Source organism: Thunnus maccoyii, chromosome 9 (genome assembly GCF_910596095.1).
Source record: "Thunnus maccoyii chromosome 9, fThuMac1.1, whole genome shotgun sequence".
NCBI classification, from domain to species: domain Eukaryota; kingdom Metazoa; phylum Chordata; class Actinopteri; order Scombriformes; family Scombridae; genus Thunnus; species Thunnus maccoyii.
Genome location: NC_056541.1, coordinates 15,418,144 through 15,434,789, shown reverse-complemented (window position 1 = coordinate 15,434,789; position 16,646 = coordinate 15,418,144). Strand labels below are relative to the sequence as shown.

At 38.5% G+C, this 16,646-nt stretch overlaps 2 protein-coding genes across 5 annotated transcripts in view; both read right to left on the bottom strand.

Moving 5' to 3' along the window:
• Positions 1–879: 879 nt before the first annotated feature.
• Positions 880–6,759, bottom strand: elovl7a (ELOVL fatty acid elongase 7a). Its single transcript, XM_042422454.1, has 8 exons — positions 6,631–6,759; positions 4,454–4,543; positions 4,121–4,311; positions 3,395–3,475; positions 3,201–3,257; positions 2,939–3,044; positions 2,686–2,822; positions 880–2,538 (listed from the first exon to the last, which is right to left on the bottom strand). Exons 2-8 carry the CDS (start codon positions 4,515–4,517, stop codon positions 2,290–2,292), a joined length of 885 nt encoding a protein of 294 aa, XP_042278388.1. The 5' UTR covers positions 4,518–4,543; positions 6,631–6,759; the 3' UTR covers positions 880–2,289.
• Positions 6,760–7,064: 305 nt separating this feature from the next.
• ercc8 (excision repair cross-complementation group 8) overlaps positions 7,065–16,646 on the bottom strand; it is a 14,627-nt gene continuing 5,045 nt past the window's right edge. For 2 of the 4 annotated variants that reach the window (XM_042422453.1, XM_042422450.1), the window contains 7 exons: positions 15,815–15,883; positions 15,632–15,698; positions 14,884–14,987; positions 13,872–13,996; positions 11,404–11,601; positions 9,167–9,262; positions 7,065–8,525 (listed from right to left, as the gene is read on the bottom strand). In XM_042422453.1, coding sequence (XP_042278387.1) covers positions 8,460–8,525; positions 9,167–9,262; positions 11,404–11,601; positions 13,872–13,996; positions 14,884–14,987; positions 15,632–15,698; positions 15,815–15,883 — 725 coding nt within the window. In that variant the 3' untranslated portion in view covers positions 7,065–8,459. Of the gene's footprint in view, positions 8,526–9,166; positions 9,294–10,325; positions 10,377–11,403; positions 11,602–13,871; positions 13,997–14,883; positions 14,988–15,631; positions 15,699–15,814; positions 15,884–16,646 lie in introns of those variants that run through there. The other 2 variants (XM_042422452.1, XM_042422451.1) reach the window with 2 other exon arrangements.

Sequence of the window (16,646 nt, the reverse complement as noted above, 5' to 3'; positions counted from 1 at the left end):
GTATGGTTGATGGATAAAAAAGCTATTCCTGTTTTCTGAAACACTAAGTTTTTTTTGTTTTTTTTTGGATGAAAGCTTTTCACCTGACAACCACAAAATACAATTTACTGTTCATTACCCTACAAACACAAAGAACCTCATACAGTCAATGTTTTGAAATTATGGAGCACTGTTCAATAATACATTCAATCAGATGACTTCTAACCTTTTTCAATGAATGTGAAATTAATTGCATTACTGAAAACTACGCCATAAGCCTTCTCTATTTTAAGTTTAATAGCATCTCCTAGTGGTGAAAAAAAAGCTCACAGTCCAGGCATCACTTACCCACCAGGAACCTCTAAATCAATTAAAATAGGAATTTCAAAAAGCTGGAGGCTCTGGGCAGGAGTTTGAGCTTCTTTCAACCTTGTTTCATAAATGTTGAGAAACCTAATGAAACAGATTCAATGTCAGCCAAGTTTTGAATTGAAACCTGCATGTGTGGTTTCCAGTTTCTGTTTAATCAAACAGCCCCTCTTTTAAAAACATGTCTGCAAAGAGGCTGCATTTTGATCTACTGTAACATGTGTAATACTACACTTAAAATACTCCAGTAGCCTACATTTTCCAAACACGAAATGTTGCTTAACCATTCAAAGTTGTTTAACACAAATTAAGGCTAAGCAAGTCACTCAACAGAAGGCTCAGTCTATCAACACTGACGTATAAACTCATTTAGCAGTTTTATTTTCAAGTTTTAATCTAGTCATTTATGATGCTCTGCCATGAAGTTGTTTTAAAAAAACAAAAACAAACCTAGTTTTACACTTCTTACACCACTTTAAATGAGGCGCTCAGTTTTCACAATTCAAAAGAACCATAACAAAGACAATTCTCAATGTACATTGATCATTTATTTTTATATAAATACATATAAAATACAATATAAACAACATTTCAGGTCACATAATTTCTTACAGTATTAACTATTGGTATAAGAACGGATCTGACAAGGAACTGAACAATGGGGGGAAAAAAAAAAAAAAAAAAAAAGTTGACCTACATTTCAATGCATATCTGTAAATCTTTTAGTGTTAACATGGGCCTCTTCTACACCGTCACCAAGCTTGATCCTGTGTCCTTAGTCACCAAAGAAGCAGAGCGTTACTTTCACTTTTAAACTTAAGATCATCATAACGATATATAAAAACTACTCCACAGACCTCAGCCCAAAGGCACTGCCTGACTCCAGCTGTCTGAAGACCTTGTTAGCTACAGAGCTTCAACACACGAAGCAAAATACTCAAGCAGGCAAGCGAGGCTGCTCATGTTTTCTGGCTGGTTTGGCTAAAATTGTGAATAACTTTTTACTGCGGTCCTGTAATACAGTGTTAATTCAGTGAGGAACTAGTAAAAAACTGTTCTGGATCCTACAAGAACCATAGTGGCCCATCGGAGTTCCTCTCTGGTATCTGTCACATCAACGCTTCATAGGAGAATTATAAAGTCAGGAGAATAGATTGTTGCCACTGTATACAAATAGCTCTTTTCACTGAAGTCTGTACCATCAGCAGCTGTGACTCAAGCCATAGAGAGGGGGCATGTGTATGTGATCAAAAATGTAAAAAAAAAAAAAAAAGGAAAAAAAAAAAAACAACCAAAAACCACCCTGTTCTGCATGCATGTAACGATTTAACAATGACCTCAACAGGACGTGTGTAGCCTAAACAACCATTTTAAAAAACACTGACTCAGAACAGTCAACATCAGTTTAGGTCTAGTGAAATAAACAACCCTCAACTTTTCAGTGCGCCAACTTCAAAAAACCTAAACTGGATTTCCCAAGTCTCTTGAGAAGTAAGATCAAGTCACTCAGGTTTAAAAAAAAAAAAAAAAAAGCTTTTTGAGGAGGTCCAGTATGACTGCACAGCTGAGGGTCCTGCAGCCTTACCATAGGTGAAGCCCTGTATGTGGTTGGTGTGAATAACAGTCAATTTCTTATAGACTTAAAAATTCACTGTACTCTAGCAGAAAGAGGAGTGATATCTGGACATTTCCGTGGCAGAATTTAGGCTTTATCTTCAGTGTAAACAAAAAAAATAAAACAAAACCCTTCAGCTTGGGGTCAATAAACCTCTTAAATATAGCTTTGGTTGTAATTTAAAGATTGTCTTTCGCAGTTGCGAGTAGAAAAGCAATCCAAAAATACAGTCCAAACAAATTGGAGTTGAATCTCAAGACTACCACAGTGGTTTGCTTACGTAAATGAGGTCAACCCCGAGCCACCCCGATGAGCCAAGTCCCGAATCACTCGTCTTTTTCATGACTGGCGTTTCCGTTCATGACGCCGTTGGTGTGGTGTGCCCATGTCTGAGCCTGCAGTACTTTAGGCAGCCTCTTGCCTTTGGTGTAGGCGTGGTACCAAAAGTTGAGGAAGAGGAACAGGAAAATCAGGCCGTACAGGCCGATGATGTAGATGAAGATGGGGAACTGGTAGGGGCAGTCCTTCATGAAGAAATACTGGGAGATGTGGCTGGTCACCATAACAAACTGGATCTGGGGAGAAACAAGGAAAAGGATTAACTTCTTTTGCCATGTTTCAATACATGTCTTAGAGGATACACACAAAAAAAAAAAAAAAAAAAAAAAAAAAAAAAAAAAAAAAAAAAGGACAGCAGTCTTTTAACAGATTACTTAACATACCAGCTGAATAGTAGTGAGGTATTTCTTCCACCACAGGTACTTCTGGTAGCTGGGGCCCATGGCAGTCAGGCCATAGTACGAGTACATGATGACATGGACGACACAGTTAAGCAGGGCGTGGAATGTCCCCAGACCACCTGAAAACCAGAGTGTATAAGAGGGCATGAGAAAGCAGAAAGAAATGTACATGATGTCATGGAAAAATACTGCCTGTACATTTTAAGGAAAAGGAAAAACACAAGGAAATTTTTACCTGGAGCAAAACGAACACCAAACCACCAGGTGAAGGGCATGATCGAGTGATGGTAGACATGAAGAAATGTCACCTGGCTGTTCTTCTTCCTCAAGACAAAGAAAATCTGAAAAAAAAGGGTACACAAAGGTTTATTAGTTTATAGAAAGGAGATTGTTGCTATAATTTGACAATGACAAATGTAACACGAGACTAGTGAAACCCAATAAATGAGGAAATGTATTTAACTCCAAGTGTGCGTGCCATTGATTTTATTACTTACTGTGTCCAACATCTCAATGAACTTTGAGAAGTAGTAAAGCCAGCATACTGCTGCCATCTAGGGGAGACAATAAATGACATTTAATTACTGGCTCAAACACATCCAGATCTTAAACTTTATACTGTATATATTGCCAAATTTAAAAAGCTAATATGATGCACCAATCCAGCTAAATGTGTACATGAGTGCCTTACCCTCATGGCCTGTGGTGAATCTGAGTAGTCCACCAGGTCACAGCGAAACGAGTATCCCGTTCCCCATCCCGACATCACAAACTAAGAAGAAACAGTGAAAAACAGTTAACAAATCAGTCCTTGAAAACAGCTTGGAAGGACAATTCATCTCAATCACCAGTCAGTCCTACTTGCATGTTTTAATGCATCTAGAAATGTTGCAGTTATTAAAATTATGTTTGACTACAATACAATGTGCATCCTTAAGCCACACAGTGATTCGGGGGACTATTTCACAGCATAATTAATCATTCTACTGGCAAAAAAGGTTGGGCTGGGATAACAGATTTGTATCTGACTGTAAATATAGCATCCTCTGTCAGTTCAGATTACTACAACACACATGCAGGACAAAGTCGTGTTGAAAGTTATGCCGTTATGGAGGAGATATTTGCAGAAAAGAAGTTACACCTGCTGGTCTGGTTTCACCTCAGTGATAAAATAGTCAGTTCAAGTATAAAGTATTTCAGAACTTAGTACACGAACAAGAGTATTTCGCAAGACTGCCTATGGCATGTGTAATGGCTCTATTCTTAACAATGTGCTCAACAGAGAAATACTGATGTTTGCTTCGCAGACGCTCTGGGCCTGTGGTATGCATTACTGTGTTACACTAAAGACTGATTTCAACAGCTCAAGTTTTATGTCAACTCTGCACTGCTGAAGCAAAAGATCATCATGACCCACCTCGTAGCACATGTAGAGTGAGAGGGCCACCACGCTGAAGTTGTAGACTATAAGAATTCCTTTGAGGTCAAAGGCTTTGCGGTTCTCCATTATCCGAGGCCCCAGTGACGTGACAAAGTAGATGTACGCCAGGATGATGATCGTTTGGGGGACAGGAGAGGACATGAGAAACCAGTTCCCCGTCCGCGAGTCTGTAACACAAGTATTTGACATGTTTGTGAGCTCAATGCTCAGATACAGAGAAAAGTCAGACGTACCATGTAAACTACTTTTTAAAAATGTCAAAAAACAACCCCCCATACCATAGCATGTTTGAGTGGCAAAAGGACTCACCTGCATTTTGGAAGAACTCGTCATAAATGAGTGCTGCCGAGGACTTTATATTATCCAATTCCATTTTCAGACAAGATGCTTGCAATTCACCTAAAAAAAGCAAAAAAGATTAAGAAGTCAGTTTGGAGTGGATACGACTTCACTGGCATTTACATTAGTATTGTTTACTGAAATGTTCATAAATATTTAAAACCTTCCAAGTATACTGAATAGTGAAAACAATGCATTCAAGTGATTTCTTTGGTATTAAAATTACTAGTTCTTTAACTTTCATCATGAACTCCAAGAGGAAGTAAGTCTCACCCAAACAACTGTTGCATAACTTGTAAAAGAAACACACAAGTGTGACCTGTGCTATTCACCGAAACAGGCTGCACAGTTTCATGTCCTCCACATGCAACTAAGATGTCATTTCAAAAGAGGAATCTTCACATTTGATCTGAAGCCATTTGTAGTTGTAACAGCACAGTAGGGTGGCTGAAAGACTAGACTGTATGTGGGGGGAGGAAAAAAAAAAAAAAAAGGCCATTCAGCCATTCTTTGCTGTGCCTCTAAGCTTCTGAGGCAGACAAAGCAAAGAGTGTATGAGGAGTACAATGAGTGGCTGTCTCTTCGTTCTCAGAGAAAGATCCAACAGTGTGACAAGCAATCATTTACGAATGGGACAGACACATGTACACTTGGTTAAAAAAAATAATTTGTCACCCTGTTACAATATATACCCATGTTTTAAGGACTCTTGTGCCATGACAAAACCATGCCACCTTGACTCTTGCCCAGCCTGTTTCATGATGATACAAACATCTATAAAAGTTTGGCTTTAAAATGTTCTCAATTGAAACCACTCTTTGGCAAACTACCCTGACAACTTCAAGGGGTGTTGACTGGAATGCTCGGTCAGTTTTTTTAAGATGAATTCTCACAATGTAATGTCAAAATCACATTCACCTTAAACTGGACATTTTCAAATTACGTTAAAAGGGGAAGAAGTTCTTATTGATCCTGGTGTCAGCTGCTGAAAGCATTAACCATGACCAAGAAGTCTTAATAGTTGATAATCAAGCTGTTCTATAAAATGCTATATATCTCTAAAAAGGTGTTACAGGGTCGGCGTTGGCCCCAGTGAGGCAAAGGTTCTTGCTGACTGGCCTGACTGGTTTAGGAAACGTGCCAGTAGTATGGGAACTATGCCAAGTGGAACTTCTCAGACACGTTACTTTGCTGAGATTTAGTTAAACCATGGGTCCTCTGGTTTGCTAATTTTCTGTTAAAACTGACATGACATATATGATAGGGCTGTGGGTAAATGTAAAGAAAAAAAAATAGATTTAAAAAACAAAACAAACAAAAAACACATCAATCACCACCCCATGTCTGCCAGGTGTATATTGGACTTAACCCTACATGACAGGTTTTAAAAAGGTGTGTCTACTTGAGAACAGGAACTTGAGCAGGGCACAGATAAGTCATTAGGTTAACTGAAAAAGGCATGGCTGTCTGGAGTGTCTGCACTAATCAAAGCATGGCAAGCCTTGACACGCCAATTATCGTTATAGTCATGTAAAGGCAGCTACTCCCATATGGCACAAGTCCTCATTCTGTGTATCTGAAAATGTCTGCTATGTCAACTCCCACAGTCTACTGTAGACAGCTAGATATTAATCTGAGCGATTTTTGGTCCTAGAGGCCACCCTAATCTGGTCGAAACTCAAGTAATTCAATAACCAAGGCAAAGTAGTAATGTGTTGCATTTAAAACAGGATAAATACACAAAACACACCTTTAATTTAACCACCAATGTATAAAGTTAACACATTATCCGGGCCTACCCTGTCACAAAATAGGCATTAAAGTTACTTAAAAGCACAGCATTTAAGGCATCGAAAGGAGGGATTCATCATTACTTTCAAATTTTTCCAAATCAGTATCGCTGTAATCCTCAGCAGGTCACTGAGTTGATGAGGAACAGGTGATGCAATTGATGAAAAACAAGTCCAACAGCTATTGTCCAACTCACAATGACAGGAAATGTTTCAGTAATCACAGGCACGCTTTCGAGTCGACATACACACACACACCCTGATACTCTCAGATTTTATCTCGATAATCTTCGCAGTAAACTTGGATGTTTCATCTCAGATTATACGAAAGTTTAAATAAAAAGTCAAATTTCTAACCTTTAGTGCTGCTACCACCGACACCCGATGAAAATCCTCGTGGCTCTGCAAATTGTATCCAAACTCCCGGCCTGCTCACCTGCCGCTCCTGTACAGGTGCACCTCCTGCTCTACTCACGCGCTGCTGAAGCGCGAGCTCATCGCTCATTTAGCCAGCAACCGGAGGGCGGAGTCTTGACGCCAGCCTGGCCTTCTCGTTCGCTGATTGGCCAATTTGTTGCCCGACACTACATTCATTCTTAAGTGATACCTCATCGAAAACTATGTAAAGATTTTCTAACAATACAGCACATCCTCTCAGACGTCACTAATAATTGGTTTCAATAAAAAAAATAAAAAAAAACATAAGCAGCTTTACTATAAATGCTGTTTTTTTCCATAACCTCTCAAAACCCACTAAGATTACAGAAGCCAGTGAAGGAAATAAGGCAACATTCCCAGTTTCGTATTACATTTATTATGATAATAGCAACAAACAAATTTAAAAAACTGTACAATTCAAGACACTTGGCGGGATTTGGGGAAAAAAAAGAAGTGACTTCAAGTAAATTATGATGATATAGACAGAAACAGTATCCTTGATATACAACCTCTCTAAATGTTTCATGCTCTAAATAGTATTTTCTCTATTTCAAACAGATTTGATTTGACAGTAGCTCAATCACAGGAATCACATTCAAAAACTAATGGTATATTTCACAATTATATGAAGCCCCTGAAGTCCCAGAAGATATATTATTTACCTTGTGTGTACAAGACAAAAAATATATAATCTTTAGGGACCTTGGGACACTGGTTTGGTTCTTCAACTGAGAGCTAATAGTCTTACAGTGATTCATCCTGTGTCAAAGACACAAAACATTTGAAAAAAAGAAATATGATCACTGTTTCACATTTTTATTATTATTTGTGTTTTTTGAAACCTCATTTGGGTTCTGAGTGTTGGTAACATGGTAACAAAGCAAAAATGTAAAACTGGGAGGGGGGGGGGGGGGGGGGGGAGGGAGGGGTTTCAGTATCACTAGTTTCAGCAAGCTGTAAGCTAGAGCTGACAACGGAACTTATAAACAAATGCAAATTTTCCCAGGAATGACAACAAGACAATGTGCGTTTTTGAATGCGAGGTACTCCCATGTGAGGATTATGGGTAGTTTCTTCTCAACTAGGTGCAGAAACACACATACTGAAAGACTGACACAGCACTTCTTCGAACACTTAAAGCTCTCTCTCCCCCTCCCTACAACCCTACAATGCCCCTTTAATCAAAATCTTATATAAATATTCATGTCTGAACATAATCTGGTGTCAGCATCCTAACAGGTGTGTGAATGATGTGATATGACACAAAAGATGTATTCTACTTGTGTCAAAACCTCACAATCTGTAAACAGTCAACAAATTATAATTCGTACAAATAACAGCAGATGTCACGCAGGACTACAATGAATTATTGTACAGAACTGTTTTTTTTAAACAGGTTAACAGAAATTAGAAACATGAAACTTCTTCTCCATACCAAGAGACACAGACTTTCAATTCTAAAAAAAAAAAAAGAAGTGAAACAACAAAATGCTATATAAAACGTACAAACATTATATATGACACTGTACATGTTTGTAAAGTAAGACACAATTATTTACACAACTCAGTTGAATTCTAAGGCCTTTGTCTTTGACTGCAATGATAACCCAGGAGAAATTTCCCTAAACCTGAAATTATCTTGAATGCAGTTACTGAACTTGTCAGTTAATTTTGAAGGATGTGTGTTCATTTGCATTTGGTCAAGACACCCGTATGTCCACTTTGCCCACACATGCAAATAACCGGCTTTAGTCTTCATCACTGCTCCATGCATCCTGAAAAGCAGGGTTCACTGAGGACTGGCTAGTAGCACCCTGTAAGAGGTCAACAAATAAAGCTCAATATCACGTCTAAAATAAAAATTTTCCGTTTCTTTGAATAGATCCATTACAAAAACATCCACACAAATCATAACCATATATGGATTAATAGCATATAGGAAAAAAACCGCTGATGACTCATGACAGCTATTCCTGAGTAAATCCATGTTCATCTGATAAATAAACAAACTTGTGAAACTGGATAGACAGGCAGGAAAAGTAGCCATTTGTAACTTAAAAAGCAAAGCATGAAAGAGCTGAGTGGTGGTGACTGAGTGTTCCTGTGAGTGTTTGCATAACTCCATGTGCTGGGTAACACTGAAGTGTCATTTAAATTCCTTAAAAGACACATTGCTTATCTGTTATCTAATTTCTGTCATGAAGACAAAATAATAAGATTAAAGATCAAAGTTGATTAAGTGTTCAGAGTGTCATTAAATAAATTGTTATCGTGGGCCTTGCAACACAACATAAAAAAACATGTATAATTAGTTAGTTATATGAGTTATGAGTTATATATAACTCATATAAGTATATGAGTTAGTTATAATGAGTTATATCTGTTGTTATTTGATTCCACAATTTTTCCTAATATTCCTTTTCCCTATCTTATTTCCTGTTGTTAGGGCTTGTACCTTATTTTCACGATTAGACTCTTCTTCCTCATCTGAGGCACGAAGGACAGGAACCCATGCCAGGATGTTACAGTCTTTACCGCCGCTATACAGTTCCTGCAAAGAGAAGAACAAGGACACCGCAGCGCTAACACTTTTGTTCACAAACTGCGACAGGAAATAAAAGAACAGCTGATGTTGTGGTGTAACCTTCACCTTAAAGCACTTCCAAACAATGACATCAGCACCAGGGGAAAACTGGCGTTAACAAGCATGATCGGGACCAAGAGTAAAGTCATTAATAAGCTGAAAACTGTCAATGCAACAAATGAACTAGGGTGACACATTCTCAGGGCCATGGGACTAATCAGCGTCATTACAACAGACAAGAGGCGTCAAAAACAAGTAAAACACATTTTCAAGAGTAGGTGTCCGTCCGTCTACATTGTTATGTCCTTTACAACTACAGAACGTGTAAACACAAGATACTGAAAAGAGCGTGGGTTAGACATCCATCTTCATTTATGTATACCTAAAGTTACCTAATAATTAAAGTGTTTCTCTACACTAAAGATGAAGACGGATAACTACCATATTAGCTTATTATTAGATGACACTTGAGTAGAAATACATGACTGAGGGTATATAACAAGCATATTAATAAACAAGAAAGAATTGTGATGCTTTACATTGCTAGTTTCGCTTATACTGTAAGTACAGTGATATGATTACATGCATACACCTGGTTGAATAAAATATACAATATAGGTATTAGTCAGATTTTACTGTGTACTACTAATTGTGGAATTGGCAACAAAACAAAGCAAATACAGTCTTTAAATATGTGTAACTCTGACTTGTAATAATTATCTTATCTTAATTATCTGGTATTATGTCATTATAGCAGTAGCTGCCTAAAATCAATCTGTTCATTCTTACTAATTAGCCCTGTGCTGTATTAGGTAAACATGTGTTCAAGCTTCATTTGGGTACTTTCATTGTAAAACAGCAAATCAAGTTTAGAATACAAATGACTGATTTTGTTTACTTTTTTCAAATTAATTAAAAAACTAAAGTACTAATAATACTCATTGCCAAACATATATCAGAGTGAAATGAAAGAAAGTTGAAGGGTTGTCAATTAACGACAATGCAACCCAGAAAAGCTATAATAACGCACCGGTGTCACACTCCTGTTCTTCTGGCTTCTTCAAATTCCCATCCTTCAGTCCTAAAATAGCAACATGTGTTGTCACAGGTAATGCTGAAACTTAAAGATCCCCTCCAGACATATTTTAAGATGTAATGTATATAAAATACTCTTAATACTTTGAATAATAATTTGTGTCTAATATGGCGTTTCCACAAAAAAAGTTCAACTATCTCTTTATAATCCTTAAAATGACATCTACTCCTCCAGAATCTATGAATGTGTAAATATTTTTCATTTCAAAAGTTGAACTGCTGGATACAAGATGTCTGCTACTTCACTGTAAAGTCCATTCTCGGTGTATGTACACTGGAGGATTCGATTTTCCACATCACACTTGTGTAAGTTGCGCACTTGACCACAATTGGCTCCAAACTAGCTGTGATGTCGTAAATCATGCTCATAGGTACACACCTTAAACTCTGATTTTTTGGTGAGCATAGAGAAACTTTCCTCCTTCAGCAGATGATTGTGAAAACAGCCGTCTAGTGTCAAACTCGGCACATACAGTTCATCATTCTGCACAGTGAAGCTCAAACATACATCTGTAGCAACAATAAGCAAAACACTTTTTTTTTTTTTCTTAAATGGAGGGGGGTTTTAAGTGACACCTATATTACCTTCTATATATACATAAACGATGCTGTTAGCAATCGACAAAGACTGTGAGCACCAACTGGTGTCATACAGAGGGGAAGCCTGTATTTGCATTTATAGTAGTTCAGTATAATTCATGAAATGTTGACTTTACCATGTTATCTGTCAGGATGATGTAGCTCATTTGAGACTGCCATGGTGATTGCAAATTTCTTATGGCACTTACTGCAGGGACAACACTTCCACAGTTGAAGAGATAAGACAAAGGAGGCAGCAGAAAGACAGAAGCTGACCTGAATTCTCAAAGTATACGGGAGACCAACTAGATCTGATCGGCAGAGCAAACAGAAATAGATAGATGGAAATACAAACAAAGCCAGTAGTGCAGATAGATGGGTATATTCGCCTGGTGCAGAAAACAGTCACCACCTGGGCCTTCGGTGTGTCTCACCTGGTAGTCTGGGTGAAACTCGCAGCAGTCGACGTTGTTGTAGTGACCCCTGAGCATAGTGACCAGCTCTCCCGTATGGAGGGCATACACAGCTACTGAGCTGCCGCATGGCACAAACACAAACTCTGGGCTGCAGCCACGTGACACTGTGAACTGTAGCCTTTTACGACTCTCGTTGCAGACCTTCCCATAATTCACCTGAGGGAGAAACAGTGAAGGCACACAAGATTCAGAAAATGTGTAAAGGTCCAAACATATACTTCTTATTACTCTTAATAATGTGAGATGGTTTCCTGGATGAATATGAAGCTTTTTCATTTAATATTACGCTGTGGTGTGAAGCAGACAATATACTGACACAATTTGTTAGTACAATATGGTGTGCCATTTAGTGTACAAGAGCAAAACAACTGCTTATCCAAATAGGTGTTGCTAAGAAGTCTCCTCCACTTCTATTCAGGACTTCAAGACTTTTTAATGCTACCGAGACAGATTTCAAATGCAGAAGAAAAGGAAAATTAAAGCAACTATAGACCTACAGTAGTAGAAAAATTCAATTAAGGTTTAAGTAACACACTGAAATTAAGATACACAAGTATCTTGCAAATTAGTTCCCTTTGTACAAATACTAGGCTTAATCTATGTCTCTGAAACAGGTTTGACTTGTGTAACGCATTACTTTTACATCTCCTAATGTGCACCAGAAATTTTCACAGCTTCTATGAACCAACTCTGGTCTGGTTTCTGATCCCTTGAGAAAAGATCATCTACCCTTCAAGTCGCTAGTTGTCTTGTGCAACAGCATGAAGATGGAAAAAATGCCAACCATGGCAACCACAGCTCAAGGCAGCGGAGCAGGAAATTGGAACAGGAGAGTGTACAAGAGCCCAGGGCAATAACAGTTTCCCCAGACTTTAAGGTAAGGTTATGTTTCTGTGGTGTAGGGTTGTATATTGGGGTGGATATGCAAATATTACATTTTATGTGGATCCAAGGCTATAAAATAAAGTTCATGCTATACTGTCATTTTGTTCAGGTCAGATTTCTTGTCACCTCTTCATGTCAAAACTAAAATAGTCAGATGGTGGATTGCTCACTCTGTCCTGAAGAACCTGTAATAGTATCAATGTAAACAAGAATTCCGAAGTTGGCCTATTGCTGGTTAGGGGTGGGTGATTGTTAACCAAAACGTATTCTTGTTTCACATGTTTACATACTAAAACCACCACTTCACCATTCCAGGCAGGGTTATTCTTAAGAGAAAAAGTTAATTCATTTAGTCACTCCACATGTTTGCTTGATCCTATCACAACCAGAAGAATATCTTACTGTTTATAAAAGAAAGTGCCTGCAATTATGAACCACTCCCTTAGTACTTAATAGTAATCTTCCATGTGCTCCTGAAAACTGAAATTTCAATCTGCCTTTAATGCTCACCACAGCCCCAGTACATCAAAACAACACATTAAAACTATTCAGAATAAAATCAACATTATTTCAATGACAATCAACACTCAACTCTGGAGCTCTGTAGAGCCTTTTAGCCTCATTTAGCTCATCATTTTGGTTTTACAGCCCACAAATTTACTCTGTTTAATTCTGAGTCATTTCTAGCAAAATCTCTGATAAACCAATTGTACACTACCTGCCCAGCACCAAATGGCAGACAAAGTTGAACATGGTGAATATATTTAGAGATATATATATATAATATATTTGACCTATTTTACTAGGCAGCCAGGGACCAAATAAATGCTAATGTTTCTTAGTTTCTGAATGTCTAATTAGGGTATGGTTTGCTAACATGTTAGCCATAACAACTCTATAAACCTGTGATTAAGTGATGTCTATATCTGTCAGCTTATCTCAGTGTTTTTCATAACAACATCAAACGTAAGCATATGTAAATTGCAGTAAAATAGGACTTGCGGAACTCCATGTGTTGTATTTGTCAAAAACAAACTTTTTCAATGAAGCAAAGACATTGCTAATATCCAAATAGACCCTGAAAGAGGGATAAGTGGTAATATGTAATTGAAAACCAGTGTCAAAAAGAGCACCGAGATTCAGGATAGACAGCTGGACTGAATCTGTAATTACTACAAAGATCATTGATGACCCTTCCAGCAACAGTTTCTCTCCAAAAAGCATATAGATATCAAGCAGGGGTTTTGGGGTATTTATACAATTAGTTGTTTACACTTATTTCAAGAATATGGTTTGGAGAAGGCAAATGAAATAGGTCTGTAACTGCTGCATTTACATTTTCCAAAGTCTTTACCCAAGTGGGATACGAGGACAGAGCACACACACGTTTTTCCATCATTTCAAGCCTTCACCCTAAAATTAATGATTTACGTTCCGGTGACTTGCTTTTTGTCTCCCCATAAGGGAGGTGAGTCCCCACAACATGACTGTGTAAACAGATTTATGTCCCCACAACATGAGGAATACCTGATCCACCTTACCAGTGTGTTTTCCCCCGTGGCACTATTCCATAGTCGCATACGGTCATCAGTTCCAGTAGTGAGGAGGTAGAGGCCATCGCCAGTGAAGCACAAGCCATTCACTCTGCCATTATGGGCTGTATTTACTGTTTAGAGACAGGTAAGACATGGGGCATGGTAACAATGTATTTGTCATCATTTACCTCTTCCATCATTGTCAAGTTCCTACAGTGAATATTTTTTCTACCTTATCACATCTCACTCCTATCCATCAATGACATGCTCTTAGTGTGTTGTGTGCTCTTAGTGAGGTTTACATTTAATTGCAAACCGGTTTCCTCTAGGCTTCTGCCCCCTTGGCTTGAACACAAACAGAATCTCAGGCAGGAAAAGCTGATACTGTATGTGCAGAATGTTGACCTCTTCCCCAGAGACACAAACTCAGTTCTGTTAACCTGAATAACTTGAAAGGCATTAGACATCACAGCTAAGAGGAAGAACATGTTGTTGTCAAACTGACTTTATTTTCTACTACCTATAGCTTTTAAATGTATGCCTTAATATAAGGGCAGTGTCAGTTACCAGGAAGGTTAATTTTGTAGCTCTAAAGCAGCTTGGTGTATTCAGTTTGTACTTTAAGATATTTGCATAGTTTCATACATCTCTACTCCTATTATTCCTCTCTATAGTATGTATGTATAGCATCTCTATAAAGGTATAAGCCATCCAGTGGGGTGGATAAATGGACATCTTGGACAGTGAGTGGCACACTGATGTGGTTGTGAAAGGGGAAAATGTGACAGGTTAATGCCCCCCCATCAGCTTTCACGCTAAACCCCAAATTATTACCCTGCCATTTACACATCAGGGGGCCGTCTGACAATAATTTCTGTTCTGATTCCCTTCACTGTCTGTATGCCTGTTTTTCCTACACTAAATAAATGTTAAAACTTCTATCAGGAGTCCTGCCAACACAGGGTAAATGAGAAAAAAAGATACTGGCAAAGAAAGTACAGGGGAGAGATATCAGTACCTGCTTCAGAGGAGGCTTTTGACTTGTCGCCATTGTGCTGGTCCAGAGTGAAGAGACTACCCGACGCCCGTCGCACATCCCATACTTTCACCTTGCTGTCTGCACTTGGAGGGAAAATTTGATAATTATTTGTTTGTTTTATTCTATCCTGGTTATTTTATGAAGGCATAGTCATATAAAGAAGCAAAAGTAAGCTACCGGTTTTATCACCCCACTAAGTGTAATACAGGAACTTATAGGTACAACACATGCTCAGACTGATGAGCTTCATATACACCAGTGTGTGCACACCAGTGTTTGTCTGTAAAGGTCAGTTTTCTGTTGGTATTTAACATGCTGCTCCATAATAGAATATCAAACAAACTTCTCTGTGTGCCTCTTTGTGCCAGTTGTTTTCAAAAATCACTTACAGTCCAAAGGGACAGCAGCACAGTGATCCCAATGGGTTAATTAGAGGGTCCAATGTAGCATAAAACAGGTGGGGACTGTATCTACCATATGCTATACTGACAGGACTACTAGACTGCCACAGTGAATATCTACTAAAGACATGGTGCCATTATCCTTGACTCAGGGTTGCGATGTGGCCAGATGGCTGGGAACTGAGATGACAAGAACTGCTGGGATACAACATGGTGGGGACTGTCCAGTGCCCAGCATTATTCTTTGATGAGGCTCTGAGGGCAAACTAGGTGATGGTTTCAGAGACTGAAGCTCCACATAAAGAACAGCGGTTAACAATGCCTACCTGGCAGTGGCTAAGATGTACTCATATCTGGGCGACCATCGCACAGACAAGACCTCTGCTCTGTGACCTGAAGCAGGAAAAAAGTTATTGTTTATCACTAATTTGTGTGCAACTGTGCATATGTGTGTGAGGGAAATATAGGAGGAAAAGTAGGTGTGTTGGTTTGTGGTTTTGTACACTAACCCTGAAGAACGTGAATCCGTGAACCAGACTTCAGGTCACATAGCTGGATTTTAGGGTTTTTGGTGCCAACTGAAAACGCAGAGACAAAGACAGTTAAAGGAGAACAGTAACAAGGCTGCCGTTATATATTTGTTTAAAAACACTAAAATGTGGGAATTACAAGAATCATTTAAAGGTTGAAAATCCCATTCACTTATACAGTTTCAGGAACGCATGCCTACATATCAATATCGTCAAATTTTAAAGATCTTGATAAATGTGTGAACACAATCTGCAACAGAGAGTATAAGGGAGAGGTACTTCAGGGAGCTAAAAACTGGAGTACCAGGTTCTCACAGATAAGGTGTGGTAAATCCGAAAACTTGCCGATTCTAACTTCTGATAAACATGAGCTAACACACCCAGCATGTATACATGGGAGGAAGACATGATAGCTGGGGAAATTAAACATGACAAAGAAGATGATTAGACTGCTGATAAAAATCAAAATAGCCATAATTATACCAAATTAATGAGCAACTGTGGCTTTTAAGGAACAGATTCCCTTAAAGGATCTTTCTAGATAAAATGTTCGCAACCTGTTCGGCGAGCGTCTGTAACACCACTGAGAAGGAAAAACACATTACGGGAAAAAAAAGACAGACACTGTGATTGTCTCTGGCTTAGAAATAGGCGTGTCAAAGAGAGAGTATGTATGTGACAGGGAACACCTGGGTGCACCTTTATGAGTAAATACTCAGTGGGTATGAGTAACCTGTTGGTCCTGCTTGGTGAGGTTGTGAAGTAGCACCTGGATTTCTACGATGTTTCTCCAGAGAAAACTGTTTCTGAA